This window comes from Mixophyes fleayi, chromosome 6, assembly GCF_038048845.1.
Source record: "Mixophyes fleayi isolate aMixFle1 chromosome 6, aMixFle1.hap1, whole genome shotgun sequence".
In the NCBI taxonomy this organism is placed as follows: domain Eukaryota; kingdom Metazoa; phylum Chordata; class Amphibia; order Anura; family Limnodynastidae; genus Mixophyes; species Mixophyes fleayi.
In genome coordinates this window covers 4097198-4114120 of record NC_134407.1, presented here as the reverse complement: position 1 = coordinate 4114120, position 16923 = coordinate 4097198, and the positions used below count along the sequence as shown (strand labels likewise).

The window sequence follows — 16923 nt, the reverse complement described above, 5'->3', positions numbered from 1 at the left end:
GGTGAGCGGACTGCAGGATATAGCAAAGAGCAACGATATATCGTAACATCATCCAATATAAGTATTCATTTTTCTCTTTCATCCAGTCTGGGGGACACTGCTTACCATGGGGTTGTGGAGGGGAGCTTGGGGAGTTCCCACCTAACTTGTTAACTTTAGTACTGCCTACAGACCCCTCCCCTCTACAATCCCCCCGCCTCTTCCTCCTCAGTTTTTTTTAGGTGCCCACGGAGTTGGGCAGTACAACGGCTCTCACTGACAGGGACAGGAGAAACGGGTGCCTGAATTGGGAGTGACAAGCGGTCTCACGGACCGCTGTCACTCCTGGAGCCTCCCCGATAACCGGCGCTGCCACTGCAGGCATAGAGCGCCGGTTATCGGACATTTTCAGATCACTGTGACCATCTTGGATTTCGGGAACGAGGAGTGCTTCGGTGGCTAAGAAGAAGGGGGCTATACCTGGATCTCCCCTCATGCATAGGAGGGGGCATCAGGTATTATCCGCTGCGGAGACCTCCCCTGGAGGTCTCTACTACTCTGCCATATAATGCCTCTTATTTTTTCTATGGAGAATTGCTACAGAGGCAGCATTACTGAAGGGGGGGAGCTAAGAAATAGAGTTCCCCCTCCTTCCAGAGAGAGAGATGGTCTATCCCGGTCTTCTGGCGCCAAGGAGAAGCCCGGGAAGAGAGAACTGATCTGAGGGAGCAGACACCAGGACACTGCTGTTGGACTTCTCCCCTGTTTGGCCTATGGGCTTAGTATCAGATTTATTTAAACACATATTCTGTATTGCTGTGTACAAAGGAGCTAGTAGGGGTTATATTATAGTTCTCCTACTTGCTTAGGTATTATTTTGTGTTTAAATTATTACAAGTACAACTTTTATATCTAGATTAGTTGATTACTTGTAGTTTTACACTTTTCTCTCCACACATTTATATCTCTCTCTCTCTACTCAACTAAACTTAACAATTTAAGTCTGTGTGTTTGGTGTGTCTTCCTTTATAAGAAATGACAGATAAGGGAAAGGGCTAATTGCAAAATATTTTACATGTTCTAAATGTAATGTGAAACTACCTGGTGGACAGAGGGACCCGCTGGCGCTATGCTCTGTCTGCAAAGCAGGGGTCCCCCCTGCGCAAACCCAGCAGATTTCAGCGATTTCCGCCCCACTGACGGAGGACCCGGCCTGGGTGACCTCCCTGACACAGTCGGTTTCCTCTTTAGCACAGATGGTTTTTCAATCCAATCAATTGCTATCTCCTGTGGCTACTTCAGTGGCTAATAATTCTACTACACAGTTGGGCCTCCCTGTTACCACAGGTTCTATTGGAACGTCTATACCAGGACCTTCCTCATTACAGACTGACCAAGCCCATGTTCCCACAGAACCGGCATGGTCTGCAGCATTTATAAAGGGTTTGGATAACTGAACCAGTTACTTGATTCCCCAAACATCCCGCCTGCTAAAAGGAAGAGGCTTAGATCTGACAATCCCCTTATGGTCCTTTCAGACTCTGAGGAGTTTTCAGAGGAAGAGGGGGAATTTAATTCTGATCCTGACCAGGTTCAACCTTTGGGACAGGAAGAAAATTGTAAAAGCCAATTTATTAATGATTTGGTTTTAGCGGTCAGACAAGCGTTGGACCTCCCAGAACCGGAGGATCCTACCCCTAGAGACAGAAGTCTCTTTAAGAAGGCCAAAAGGAAGGCTATCCGTTTTCCCCCTTCTGTAGAACTTAAGGATATAGCAGAAGGAGCATGGAAACAGCCTGATAAAAGGTTCTCTGTTCCCAGAAGATTCTCTTCCCTGTATCCATTGCAGGAGGTAGATGTAGTTCGCTGGGAGAGTATTCCCAAAGTGGATATTCCAATAGCCCGATTGGCCAAACATACTTTACTTCCAGGTTCAGCATCTCTACAGGATGCAAATGATCGCAGAGTGGAATCTCAGCTGAAATCTATATTTGCGGCTGTGGGTTCTTCCTTTGGACCCACATTTGCTTCAGCTTGGGTTGCTAGAGCCATGGAAGCATGGGCAGACAAGCTGGCAGATGCCTTACAGGACTCTGATTTACTTCCCCTGGCTTTGCATTTGAAGGAGGCATCGGGGTACCTTTATGAGGCGGCCCAGAACACAGCGGCTGTATCCTCTTCTATTCAGACGGCATCTATTTCAGCAAGAAGGACGCTATGGCTGAAATCCTAGGAAGGAGATGCGGATTCAAAAAAGTCAGTTGAAACCATTCTTTTTTCAGCAGCAGGTTTGTTCGGACCGGAATTGGATACCTTGATCTCTCAGGCATCGGGGGCAAAAGCACTTCCTTGCCGGTATTCCCTAATAGGAGTCAGAACCCTCGGGTCAGCTCCTTTCGTCAGCCCATTCGGGGGACCTTTTTGACTAGAGGACAGTCCTTTAGAGGTAGACAGCCTAATGCTCGAGGCTCCTCTTCTAGGGGGAGATCCTCGTTTACGGCTAGGCGCCAGGTCTCCAAGACCCAGGAGAAGCCTGCGTCCTGACGAGACTCAGTTCTTCTAGAGGGGGCGCCAGTGGGGGGACGTCTGTCTTTGTTTCAGGAACAGTGGGCAGCGTCCTCCCAAGACTCTTGGATTCGGGGCATTACATCAAGGGGATACAGGATAGACCTGCTGGGCCCGGTTCCACTTCGTAACCCCGCTATCCCGAGATCCATCAAGAAGACAGGCTATACAGGATTGTGTCGCCTCTCTTCTTTCGCAAAGAATTATCTGCAGGGTCCCAGACTACCAGAAGGGACAGGGGTTTTATTCAAACCTGTTTCTGGTCAAGAAGCCGGATGGCTCCTTTCGACCCATCTTAAACCTAAAGGGCCTCAATGTGCACTTAAGGGTGAACAGATTTCGGATGGAATCCCTGAGGTCTGTGATAAACGGCTCGGAGAAGGATCAGTTTATGGCGTCCATAGACATAGAAGACGCATACCTCCACGTTCCCATTTGGAGCGACCATCAGTCCCTCCTCAGATTCACAGTGGGATCCTCTCACTATCAGTTCGGGCCCTCCCCTTCGGCCTCCCCACAGCGCCGAGGGTTTTCACGAAGATCAGGTCAGTGATGGCGGCGCGTCTTCATCTTCAGGGAGTTCAGGTCGTGCCTTATTTGGATGATCTGCTCATCAAATCCTCCTCAGAGAATTGCTTACGTCATCACCTGTCCCTCTCCTTGGCGGTTCTCGAGGGCCATGGATGGCTGATCAATTTAAAGAAATCCCAGATGGTTCCGTGTCAACGCAGGGTTTTCCTGGGCCTCATCATGGACACCAGCCAGCAAAAGGTGTTCCTGACTGTCGAGAAGATCAGTTCAATTCAAAGCATAATAACTCCAGGTCTTGTCTTCTCTCAGCTCCTCAATGCACTTGTGCATGCGGCTGCTGGGAAAGATGGTGGCCTCCTTCGAGACCATCCCCTTTGGTCGAGCCCATTCTCGATGTTTTTTAGTGGGATCTGCCTTCCTGGACTGCTCGCCATACAAGGTTTTGCCAGTTCAACATTTTTGCTTCTGCGGACACCTGTTTTGGCTGCAGCGTTTTGCGGGCTGGTAGGCCAGAGCATTCCCTCCCATAGGGGCTACTTTAGAAGGTCCCCATTGTAGCAGTGTCCCCCAGAGTGGATGAAGGAGAAAAGAAGATTTTTGTACTAGTGTTAAATCTCTTTCTACAATTCCATCTGGGGGACACTGTGTTCCTTCCCTTTTGCTGTTCTACACTTGTTTGTGGTGTTGCGCATTTTTCTTGGGACTTGAGTATCACTGAGGTCTGTGGGGTTGCAGAGGGGAGGAGTCAGCAGCAAACTTGGTTGTTAACTATTTAAGTGCCAACTCCATGCGCCCTCATACAACCCCATGGGGGGAATCGGAGAAAGAGATTTAACGTGAGTAAAAAAATCATCTTTTCTCTGTCCTACCACTGGGGGACACTGCGTTACCTTGGGGTATAGTAGGTGGGACTGGAGTAAGGAACTTATAAACTTGTTTGTTCCCCTGACTCCTCCCCCACTATGCCCCTCCTCTGTAGCTGACTTCAATTGTTGTAAGTGCCTTCTGGAGAAAGGTCACTTCTGTATAGGCTCCTGCCTATACTTAGTTTAGTTTTTTAGTTTTCATGTTTTTATTTTCTTCCTTTTGCAGGTGCAGCGTGGGGATCTAAGTCCCAGAGTGGGTGAATAGCCTGTCAGGTTTTCTTTACCCGGGTCCCTGTGCAAGGTAAGAAGCAGCTTGCCTCTCTTACTTTGCACCATTGCCGGCAGTCTCCCCCTAGAAACGAGCAGTTGGCCCTTTTATTGTCTCTACCATTCGGGCAGCAGCTATAATATGTATATTTTAAACGGCCATATAGACGGCCAGGGCCCTTAATTCTGTGTCGGGCAGGAGTGAAGCTACAATAGCCTCTCCTCCCCCCGCAGACATGCCGGCAAGTCCCCCGCCTCCTTCCCCCTTTGGGCAGCGAGTGGTGGGGACAGAGCAGCAATCGCGCTACAGTAAAGGCGATTAGCTTGCTAATGCTCCCCGCAGCCTGGGCACTTTAATTATAGCGGAGGATGCATGGTTACAGCCGACTGACATACTTGGTATGTGCAGTTCGGCGGCACGTGGAGGCGGCCATCTTGAGGGACGGATGGAAGTTTTAACTCCCTCCCCCTTTCAGTTTCTGCACACAGACGGCGCCCATGCCTGGAGGCTGTGACAGACAGACAGAGACCTGCACCTGAAACATCTGTCTCCAAACTGCCTGTACCTCTGTATTGTCTTTATTTGTTTACTAAACAACCGTTAACTCGTTCAGTCTTTATTGCATATAGACTAGGACTGTTTTCAAACTTTGTGTCTAATACCTAGAAACTTCCTGGCATATAGACTAAAGGAATTTCTATGCTGCATTGAACATGTAATATATATGAAAGGCTTGTTATGGACAACCTGTGCTTTTAATTTTCAATGTGTCTGCATAAGAGCTCCCAAGTGTAATAGTCATTCTCTGGTATTTCTGTACTATGATACACAGGTGGCATATGTACTTCTGGATTATCTTTTGTCCAACCTGTACAAAAGGCAGCATGCACACGTATGTGTGTGTGTGTGTATATGTATATATTTGTGTGTGTGTGTGTGTGTGTGTGTGTATGTATGTATATGTGTGTGTGTGTGTGTGTGTATGTGTATGTGTATGTATATATATATATATATATATATGTGTGTATGTGTGTATGTATATATATATATATATATATATATATATATATATATATATATATATATATATATATATATATATATTTAATATGTGTGTGTATATATGTATCACACAATGTATTTTATTAAAAAAAAAAAGGATTTATGATTATGCTCTATGCTTTTCCATGGTAGGAATTAGCATGGGCATGTTGCAATGTGTATATTATTAAGGTGCTCAAGATGTATTTGGTATCGCCTATTATTCCATTGCATTATGGCTGGACAGATTCCCCCAGTGGGAGATTTCCGTCTGTACTGACAATATTTATGTACAAATGACGAGATTCATTTATATTTCCTGACCCTTTGCTTACCATTGTCTTAGGTGTCAGAGTACCTCTCTGGTACACCTGAGTTGTATTATGTCTGTACAAAATGTATATTTTAATATCCCTTTTTCTACAGCTTAGCCCGGATGCTCTCTGTGGAGCTTATGAGACTTAGCTTGGCGAACAGGGTGCACCCACTTCGGTGACTGCAGTTCCGCAGAAGTCAAGCTGAGCTAAATCTACGGCAGCATCAATGGCCTAGGGTCTACAATCAGGGTGCTCCCATTTCGGTGTCAGCAGTTTTGCAGAAACAGGTCTGGCCTAAATCACTGTCGCCTCGGGTGGCCGAACTCATTAAGGTGATTTTAGAGTCCGAAATGGTGCGAGAGTATACCCTTTTTCATGCTTCTACACATGTTACACTGTGTTGGTTAAACCCCCACACAGCTTATATCTGTCCGCTAACACAGAAGTGGCATTCAGCTATTCAGGTGGAAAACCATCTGGACAAAAACGCTGTTGTTCACCATCTTTCACAGATGGATAGGTTTTTATCTTTCACTGTTGTCACAGTCAGAATCAGGATGTGGGTCATTCCTCACTTGAGGATGTCTATTTCGACCTTGTTTTACTAACAAGAACATTATTCCCTCTGGTTGCACACATGAGGTGAATTATCCCAGCTTAAACTTTACACTGTTTTAGCATTGGCAAAACACCAGTCTATATCTCAATTTGCTTCCTAAGCCTTAGTGACATCCTATTGAGAAAATGTTTTCCCTCATATATTACACTTGGTGTTTATCTTTGACAAAAACCTAGTAAACTGTAATAGACTGGCCAAATTTTCATCTCCCCTCCCTTTACCGTCAGAGTGAATACAAGGGAAGTATTCCCTGCTGGTGACAACTCTGTGGCTTTTCAGTTCTCTTATTCTGCTTATCCCGGTGGAAGCTGACAGAAGAGGTTGAGCAGGAGCTGGTAAAGGGATTTATCTAGAGGCTCTCTGACAGAAAGAAGTTCTCTAGCCTTTAGTTACATTAAGGGTTACTGGGGTGGTTTGTATTCACCCAGCAGAGTCATAGATGGTAGTCATATAGTCATCCAGCTATGATACCAATAGTTTTCCACCTGTTCACAGGAATACGTTACAATAACGGAACTCTCAGTTTGCACTATTACAAACGAGTATCCAAAGGCTTCTGGTGGTAGGTGTGCTTTCTTTTTTGTTATGTCAGCGACACCAGGCCATGATGTTTACGTGTTCCATCCGTTGATCCTCTCTGTTGATCAGAGGTCAGGGTGCCACATCCCGAGTCAGGCTTAGCCTTACAAGGGTGGTTATAGTTTATGTACAGTGGCAGTCAGGTAAACAACCATAAGTCTGGGGACATCCTCCGAAGGTGGAAGTTATTTATTACAACCAACGCTTAGCTTACAGCTAGACGTTTTCATTCAGAATATTATACTTGCAGCCTCTCAGCAAGCAGCAGGGCTGCATTATTGAGTTCACAGGTGGTCACTTTAGACCTACCCAGGTCTTTGCTCATTCTACCACAGCAGACGTGTTGGCTTATGCCTTATCTTCTAGATTGGGGTTTTCAGTATCTTCCTACCGAAGAACACGCTCATCTCTCTTCTACACAGTTCCAAAATGCTCCTGGCAGAATTTCCTTTCAGTAACAGGAGTTTCTTTTTCCCAAATTGGATACCAAGGTTCTAGTTGTATTATTGGCATTCCTCTCCCATGTCTCCACAGAGAGATGTTCATCACGGGAAGCTGCCTTCCTTGTTTTGGACATGCATAGCATCCCTCTGCCCTGATCCACTGGTTTACCTTTCGGGTGGTGCTTAGCCACAACGATTTTTAAGTGGGTCAGTTGTCCTTCTTGTACAGGGGGTCAGAAAACCTGTAGAGATTCGGTCTCATAATGCAGGGCTGTTGTATATTTGTAGCACTTCTGGAATACCCATATCCTAATTGCAGGATAGGGGTCGACCTGTGTATGGTCGGAGGGGTGTGCTTTGTGCCATACTATGGGCCAAGTGAGTCCAACGTATTTTTATTGAGTGCCGAATGCCTTAGCAATCAGTCATTTACCAGGTAAAGTGGGTCACTCCAGGATAATACCTTTGTGCCTTCCTGGTTAGGTCATAGGGCTCTCCGAGAGGGACCCCAGGTTCTTTTGACATGTTCACCTGTTTTGTCTGTCGGTTCTCAATCTAATGACCCTCAAGTGGATTTGTCCATAGCCAAGTCGCGTCTCCCTAGAACTTAGGGAGTGTACATGTTATTTACAGGTCCCATTTCTTCGTGGGTGTTTAAGAGTTTCTAGGAGGGGGCGCATTCCAGCTAGTCTGGTGGTCCGCCGTGTGTCTCGCAAAGCAGTGTTCTCCTGGTTTAGGGGACTAGCGTTGACGTCCCTCTATTTCCGGTTCCAGAGCGGCCTCATCTTGCAGTTTGGCCCTTTTTTAATTTCCATCATCTAGTTTGACGCTGAGGCGTCGGACGCCCAACATTTACGGCCTGAGAGCCCTTACAGGAAAATGGTTGCTACCTCAAATACAGCCGTAGAGCTTCTTCTTCAGCTGTTTCTTTGAGCTTGAAACTATATTCGGTTGGTGTAAATTCTTTGAGTTTTACACGTCCCACTCAGGAATCTTTAAAGGGTTTTCTTTTCTAGCTGGCTCCAATTCAGGTCTCCGCCTTACTCCCTTCAGCGGCAGTTCTCGTGGCTCTCCGGTTAGCTCAACGGAAGGCTGTCTTGCTTAAGGGGTTTCTTTAGGCTTAACCCAACTTTGGTTGGTCGCATATTTCCAGGGAGTCTAATTCTCGTCATCAGGGGGCTTGCTTCGGCCTCCGGTGACTCTCTGAATTTTTATTTTTAAAACTGTTAACTCATGGTATGAGTGTATATGTATATATGACGGCCTTACGTTGTCAATTCTCTATATGAGTGCTTCCTCAGATATCGCTGAGTTTGTTCAGTGTATATGGTGATCTTTTGGATATCATTCCTTAGATATCGCTGATTGGCTTAAGCTGTTGAATCAGTGTATATGGTGATCTTTTGGATATCACTGAGTGGATTGAGTTGTTAGCTCAATCCGGGGCGAGTGTGTGTATGGCTCTTCCTCATTTTATTTTCCAAAAATAAATAAATTAGTTGCGCGTTGTACGAGGCATTATTGGTTCTGACGTTTAGTGCCTGCATTCCACTGACACAGGGATTGCGGTATATCATTCTTGTGCCTCTTCTTTGTGTGTAACGTTTCTCCAACGGGAGATAGTGTGTGCTCTTGTTCGCACAGTTCCTGTTTAGGAATTTTATGCCCTTTAGCCTCTCTAGCGCTAAAAAGCGTAGGGGGCGGGGCAGGGTATAGGTGGTCTCTTGCCACTGCATCACGACCAACATTCTGTCTGTACCCTTCTGCAGGATCCAGTGACTTTAACAGTGCCAGGAGGGTTGCAGCTTTTTGTACAGCACAACAGCGTCATTCAATGGCGCAGTTGTACAGAGTGGCAGAGTCTGTTTCTGCTGCATGTTGTTTTCTTTGTTGCATGCCTTTACATTCACAAATGCAGGGTTTTGGCCACAAAATATTGCGCACAGCCGTTCCAGAGCATTCCCGCCCTTGGACACAGCTTTGGTAGCTCCCCAAGGTAACGCAGTGTCCCCCAGTGGTAGGACAGAGAAAAGAGGATTTTTACTCACCGTAAAATCAGTTTCTCTTACTACACTGGGGGACACTGCGCGCCCTCCCTTGCTCTGAAAGTAGTGCTGTCTTTGGTGTTTCTGCTTTCTAAATTGCTTCTCTCTTCCTGGCTTTGTTATACAAAACTGAAGTCCGCTACAGAGGAGGGGCATAGTGGGGGAGGAGTCGGCTTAACAAACAAGTTTATAAGTGCCTAACTCCAGTCCCACCTACTATACCCCAAGGTAACGCAGTGTCCCCCAGTGTAGTAAGAGAAACTGATTTTACGGTGAGTAAAAATCCTCTTTCATCTCATTCTTATGTAAGTATTTAGTTATTTGTTGCTTTTTTAAACGTGTCCTTAAAAAGTGATAACATGAGTATAAATTATATAATTTGTGGTGTTGCCACGCTTTTTATTTGTTGCCTGCAGAAGACAGCAATTGGTACAGGGCCAGCGTTGTCAAGCATATAGCAGATGATTCCGTGCTGGTTGGATACCTAGACTTCGGGAATGCAGAAGCTCTGAATATATCCAGACTGCGCCACATTGACGCTGATATGTTGTCGATCCCTTTCCAAGCTGCTCAGTGTTGTTTGGCAGGTAAGAGACCCTGCGATAAGTCATGCATGCTCTTGAGATGTGCAAACCATGAAGTGTACATGACCATACTGCCTCCGTAGGTGTGAAACCTCCATCGGGGACATGGACCTCCGAAGCCTCACAAGCACTGGGGGTACTTACTATGAATAAGATCATTACTGCTGCTGTGGTGTCTGAGTCCAGCGGGATTTTGACGATGGATTTAATTGATGAATCTATTACACCAAATATTTTTGTCTCTAAACATCTAATCGAGGCTGGGTTGGCGGTCCCAGACACCTCTAAATCTCCAAGCAAGACACAGGCCAGTCTGCCTGGGGACTCTTCTGTACAACTGAAGTGGGCAGAGCTTCCACTCGGACAAGTAACTGAAGTAGTAGTGTGTATGCTGCGGAACCCTGGAGAATTCTTCTGCCACATCTGTAACCAGACAGGTATTGTTTATCTGGAGCAGCAATGTTCTGCACAATGGGCCATTGTTTGACATAAAACTATACAACTGCAGTAAGTAGAAAATAGACTTAGCCATATTTTTAGCTTTCCTTTTTTATTTGTAATACTGCAATGTTATATAGTGGATAATACGTTTAATGTGTTACGAAGTTCTCCGGTCTGTAGATTTTGTATGTTTTTCAGTACCATAGTCCCTTGTGTTGCCTGATAGTGTTATTCATTATTCCAGGGTTTCCCAAATCTAGTAGTCAGGGAGCACTAATAGTGGAGTTTTCCAGTTCATGGGTGAAAGCATTAGTAGCACCTGTGGATCTGTTACAATGTATCAGTCAGTAATGCATACCCCTGTGCTCCAGCAAGCAGATATGGAAAACATGCCCTGTTAGGGTCCCCTGAGGATTGGATTGGGGAAACTCTGTATTAATTAGTTTATTCATTGATATGTAAATTATTGCAAGTATATCTTTCTACTATAGCTTGCGGGCATGGCCTAGTGCCAAGGGGTGGGAACCTATCTTTAGGTGTGGTATATGACCGTCTTGGAGTACCAGAGATATATGAGTGTTTAGGCAAAGAGGGTGGCAATCAGGTCTGTTCATAGTCTTCACAGAGAAACTAACTGAACTCTGTTATGCAAATGAACAGAAATGAATCACACACCTATTATAGAATTGTTAGACAAGAAATGTTATTAAGTAAACTGGGATTAAACATTGTTTTAACTATTTAACATTTTTTTTTTTAAAAAAAAATTACTTAAATTACTTTTTAGAGAAAAATAAATAAATATTTTGCGCTACTCTGATAAAACATAGTGATGTGATCAGATGATGGAGGGTGCTGGAGTCTAGAAGGAGCCTCCCAACCGTAGGACAGGTCCGTGCTATATACACTCTAGTAGAGCGTGTATGACCAACGTTTGTACGTAGGGTAGGCGTAATATGGGCCTTGAAGTCTTATTTTCAGAGTAAATCTCTTGAAATAAAAAGCGCAGAAAATGGACATATATTTAAGGACTATTTAATAGGGCAATTTTTTCGAAACGCTGTGAAATTACAACTCACCATGTTTATAAATTTCACCATATGTGACTGTTTACAGCCTACTCAGCTTTTATAGACTACTCCTAACATGCTGAAAACACTGAGACTAGTTTTATAGAATGTTTAATTCATACACCAATCGTTTTCCTCCTTTTTAGCGATGGAGGAAGAGGGTTTGTCTCTCATTGTCATGAGCTGTGTTTTCTTTTTATAACCGTGTGATGCAGAACTTCTAACTTTCAGATTTAAATTTGCTGGATGAATTGAACACAGCGCTGGGCAAATACTGCAAGGATCATACATCGGAAGATTATAGGCCAGTGAGAGAAGAGGTGTGTGCCGCATTCTACACAGGTTAGTGATCTGCAGCAGCTACAATAAACCAACATGGATACTATTTCCAAGGGGCTTTCTGTTACCTTTGAGTTAACTGACATCAATTGCTCATAGACACCCCTGTCTCTCATTGTAATACAGACTTCTGGAGTGTTAGTCGCAGTCTCCACTAGAGGTCAGTGTGTGACTGCTCTCATACACCTGTAACTGAACAGTCCGCAGTGTTAGCTGTGCCCGGGGTTAGACACCAGCATGCAGTATAAAGATAGTGAAGTGGGGTATATTTAGTGGGTTCTGTAAAGTGCGCTGTGGTGCCTCTTGGGCCTGGACTGGCAGCTATGTCCTTTTATTCTTCTTGTATATTACTTCTGCTCTGTATGCACAATGTAGTTATATCCCTTATGCATGGAGAGGATTCCTGCTGGTTACTACTGTCTCCTGGACATTAGAGGTTGAGCTGTCTGATTCTCTGCAAAGATCCGGCCTCTCCCATTGCTTTCCGTGGACTGGTAGTGTGAGAGCTGTACATGGCACTTTCTGTGGCATATGGTCCTAGAGGTAAAGCTGTAATTGGTGGCCAGTGAGTGTGGAAGGCTGACCTGGCAAGGCTAGTGTTAATAGGCTACTCTGTCTGTCGCCCTACAGCCTCAGAGACAATAACTTAATGGAATATTATTGCACCCCTCTTGGCTTCGCAAAGCATAAACTGACTGGTCAGTGACAGGAGTTTGAGGGGCAATATAAAAGGTTTAGTCTACAAACACCTCAGCTGTCTCCAGGGACTCTGACATATGATGGACGTGTGTAACATTGCTGGATAGATTATTCTGCCTTATGTTGAATCTAATGTGCTTTTTCTATATACCCCCTTCCTGCCAGGTGATGGGAATTGGTACAGAGGACAGGTAAAAGATTTTGCCCCTGATGGTGTCACAAAGTTCTTGTTTTTGGATTATGGTAACCTGGAAAATGTGCCAGTGGAGAAACTCTGTAAAATACCCCCCAGCTTCCTGGAACTCCCTTTCCAAGCCATGTGCTGCAGCTTAGCTGGTAAGTACAGTCATACACGTGACTAATTCCTCTGTGCTGCTACTGGGTGGGGGGTGCTGCAGGGTGTGTGTGTGGGGTGGGGGGGGGCTGCAGGGTGTGTGGGGGGGGGAGAGGGTACTGACTGTTTTAGGGTACAGACATAAAATTACTAGTAATTTTGTTAAACTACCATGTGTTTCATGTGTTTGAGGCCAACACCATCCAAGTAACAAGTATAATAGGACGTAATTTAGATGTAAAGCTAATACACTTTTACACAAGTTAAATAAAATAATATTTGTTGTGCAAATCAAGCTGACACCGATCCATCAGGGTTTATGTCCACAACTGGTGTCTCACGGGGAGCTTCCAGATGTCGTCATCGCCCAATGACAATGTCAGTCATCAGGTATCCTTCTCGCCTGCAGTGAGGGCTTTTAATTCCTTTACGGTGGGAGGCCTTGGTTGAGCCCAAGTATTATATGGGGTACCCATGCCAAGTGCTAAGGCAGATTCTACTTTTCCATGTCATATTCGTCCATTTGTGAAATTGGAATAGTGCGGTGATGGTGTTGGGAATTGAGCGAATCGGTTTATATGCTGAAGATGTAAAATATTTTGCTCGTGCATTTCCTCTGGCAGTTCCCTAAAATATAAAGCTTTGCGACTAAAGTCATCAAGTGCGGTTATAAAGCCGTTGTGAGGATAGCCCTATATTCACTGGGTATGTGTGTTTTTGGGTTAAAACTGAATGTCATGATGGACTTTATTTTTTATTTATGTTGGCCAAGGTTTGTATGGCCAGGCTGTGGATGACTCGTATAAGAACAAATAAATGTAGATTAGAATAAATTAGTTAATGAAACAGTGGCGTGTGAAGATTTGTATACAATTTGAAGGCATCTAGAGCAGATGAACTAATTCTCCTTACTCCTTGATAACAATGATGATACTATAGCAGCATTCTAACTACGTAGACCTTTGTAAATTGTGAGTTGTTCATGGATGGATAGCATCAGTCTGGTCTATTTATATTGCTTTGTGCATTTGCGAGAGGAAATGCCTGTCCCGAAACCACGTATTCACAGCTAACAACATGCAGTAACAGCTCCGTTTTGGATATTGAATTGGTGTTTTAAAGTAACACAGGGCATAGTTACAAACGTCTAAAGTTCCTCTTTGTAAGGTGTAATAAATGTTTGCGCTGGTGTTTGATACCGTAGCAGACGAAGACGGTTATACCTCATTCACCAGTAAGCGCACACAAGGCCAGCTCCAGAGAAACTCCTTTACTGGTAGGAGATGACACAGTAACCCATACTGCAGCTGACAGTATACTGTTGCGGTATTTTATAGTCATTTAGAAGGTATAACGCTACACCACGTCTGTGCTGTGTTTTGAGCGTCTGGTAGAAATGACACACAGTGAAAATATTCTCAGCAATGTGCATTGCTCTAAATCGGAACCTCTAACAGTTCCACGATGGAGCGACAGTATAAAAAGGTAATATATTAACATTGTGATAGCCCAAACACACATTTTGGAATAATTGGGCAGAAGAACAGTATTATACATCCTTTGGAGGAGATGTTTGTTGTTGTTCCAGACTGATTCTTGCCTGGGGTAATGCTTTATCTCTTCTCTAGTTTTTATTTAATATACTTTTTCCCTGTTGTCCCAAGCGCTATAACCTATCCAATAGTTTTCATTTAAATATAAAACCCCAGCTGCACTTACCGTAGGCTGCTAGTTGATCCTGTGGCCCCGCTGTCTGCCAATCAGAGTCACTCACACTTTGACAGTATGAATTCTACACAACAAGTGTCAGTCACATACTCTCCAGTACCTTCAGGTACAGACATCATGGTGACGTGTTGGCAGACAGACTGGGTTAACAGGTCACGTAGTAGAAGCTTACTGGTCTACGGTGAGTGCAGAACTTGATTAGTGTATAATTGCCACATTCTGAAGTCCAAATACACCAATTATACAAATGTTTCAGAAAGTCAGTGCACTATGTCCATTATATACCTGGAAAAGTTTGTGTCAACCTGTCTCTGTTCCAATGTATCAAAAAAGGTTAATTATAAAAAATTTGGAGTCAAACAAAAACTGGTTTCCCTTAATGCATTCTACTATTTTCAATGTGTTCTAACCATTCTATATTTACAGGGGTGAAGCCTCCTGGAGACCAGTGGGATAAACAAGCAGCTGAAACATTTCAGAAGTCTGTTGTGGGAATAAAGCTAAAGGCAAAAGCTGTTGGCCACACGAAGCATGGATACTCTGTGGAGCTGGTAGCCTGTGAGACGGCTAATATTATCACTGATGTGCTGCTTGCTGAGGGAGCTGCTGTGCGAGATGATGGCAAGGTTGGCAAAACCGCAATGGGGACTGGTCTGTCGCCAGTACAGGAGAGGGCCAATATGGTTAACGACTCCCTCAAGTCTCACAGAGATATAAAAATGCCTCCTCTAACTCAGAGAGAGTCTCACTCCACTCCCTGTACCTCACCAGCTGACTCCACTAAATCTTCCCTTTCTTTTCAAAGAGAATTGCTTTCTACTAATTGTAGACCATCAGCTCCCACAGAATTGCGTCCCCCTGATGCTATCTCGTTATCTCCTAAAGATTTCAACTCTGGTAATGCTACACCATCGGTTTATAGAGAATTGAATTCCACTAACTCAACCCCATCAGCTCAAAGTGCTTTACGCCCCCCTATCTCTACCTTATCAATGACAGAATCTCTCTTTGCATCTCCACCGATGCCTAGAGAGAATCCAGCTTGTAGCCCTACCACATTGGGTCCTAAAGATTTGCGTTCCGCTAACTCAACTCCACCAGCTCGGAATGAACTGCGCTCCCCAAACTATTCTCCATCACTTCCCAAAGAACCATTCTCCACTAAGTGTAGTCCACCAGTTTCTAGACAATTGGGGTCCACTAGTTCTACCCCACCTGCTCAAAGTGCTTTACGCCCCCCTATCTCTACCTTATCGACAACAGAATCTCTCTTTGCATCTCCACCGATGCCTAGAGAGAATCCAGCTTGTAGCCCTACCACATTGCGTCCTAGAGATTTGCGTTCCGCTAACTCAACTCCACCAGCTCGGAATGAACTGCGCTCCCAAAACTATTCTCCATCGCTTCCCAAAGAACCATTCTCCACTAAGTGTAGTCCACCAGTTTCTAGACAATTGGGGTCCACTAGTTCTACCCCACCTGCTCAAAGTGCTTTACGCCCCCCTATCTCTACCTTATCGACAACAGAATCTCTCTTTGCATCTCCACCGATGCCTAGAGAGAATCCAGCTTGTAGCCCTACCACATTGCGTCCTAGAGATTTGCGTTCCGCTAACTCAACTCCACTAGCTCGGAATGAACTGCGCTCCCCAAACTATTCTCCATCGCTTCCCAAAGAACCATTCTCCACTAAGTGTAGTCCACCAGCTTCTAGACAATTGGGGTCCACTAATTCTACCCCATCAGCCGAAAGAGATTTGTACTCTTCTGCAAACAAACAACGACCTCCAGTACTTCAAGAGACGCTCAGCTGTAATAATTCTGCCAACAGACGATCTCCAGTCATCCAGGACACATCAGGTAAGATATTGCTGTTAATGCTGCAATGTAAGAAGCTTATTGCATATTTATACCATGTTATTAAATCACCCACAGGGACTATAAAATATTAAATATGTATTTACTAATTTACTGTGTTAGACTAGAATATTTCCTGTTTGGAAACCTAGACTACATTACTCATTTTGAACATTAATTCATTAGAGTACAGATTGCCGCTTACATTTTCTAATTTAAAAGACACAATCGGAACAACGAACCAGCAATGATTATATTTCCACGGAGGTCCTAGTCTGAGCGCATCTATTTGAATATCTACCAATATGGCAAGAACACTTGACTTTGTTTCCAAATTTTTTCTTTGAGCCTTTTCTTGTTTTTCTACCAGGGGACAGGACAATATCTGACTCCTGTCCTCTTATGTAGAAGCTCCAGCTATATGATGTAGCTCCAGTTTTGTTTGTCCTGCCAGGAAATGTGTCTACACTTATATAGACACTATCTCCCAGATGTTTATTTACTTCTGTATGTTTGCAGGCAAGTTTTTTATTTTCTTTGATGTGGCTGCATGTGAGCTGTCATTCCCCTGTTACTGCCTCGTCTCTGAAGATGGGACTTGGCATGTTTCTGTTGTGG

At 44.5% G+C, this 16923-nt stretch overlaps 1 protein-coding gene across 1 annotated transcript in view; it reads left to right on the top strand.

Annotated features, from left to right (window-relative positions):
• TDRD1 (tudor domain containing 1) overlaps positions 1–16923 on the top strand; it is a 54422-nt gene that overhangs the window by 24315 nt on the left and 13184 nt on the right. The window contains exons 14-18 of the mRNA XM_075215633.1: positions 9670–9840; positions 9921–10274; positions 11580–11690; positions 12552–12722; positions 14875–16308. Of these exons, the coding sequence (XP_075071734.1) occupies positions 9670–9840; positions 9921–10274; positions 11580–11690; positions 12552–12722; positions 14875–16308 (2241 nt within the window). The remainder of the gene's footprint in view (positions 1–9669; positions 9841–9920; positions 10275–11579; positions 11691–12551; positions 12723–14874; positions 16309–16923) is intronic.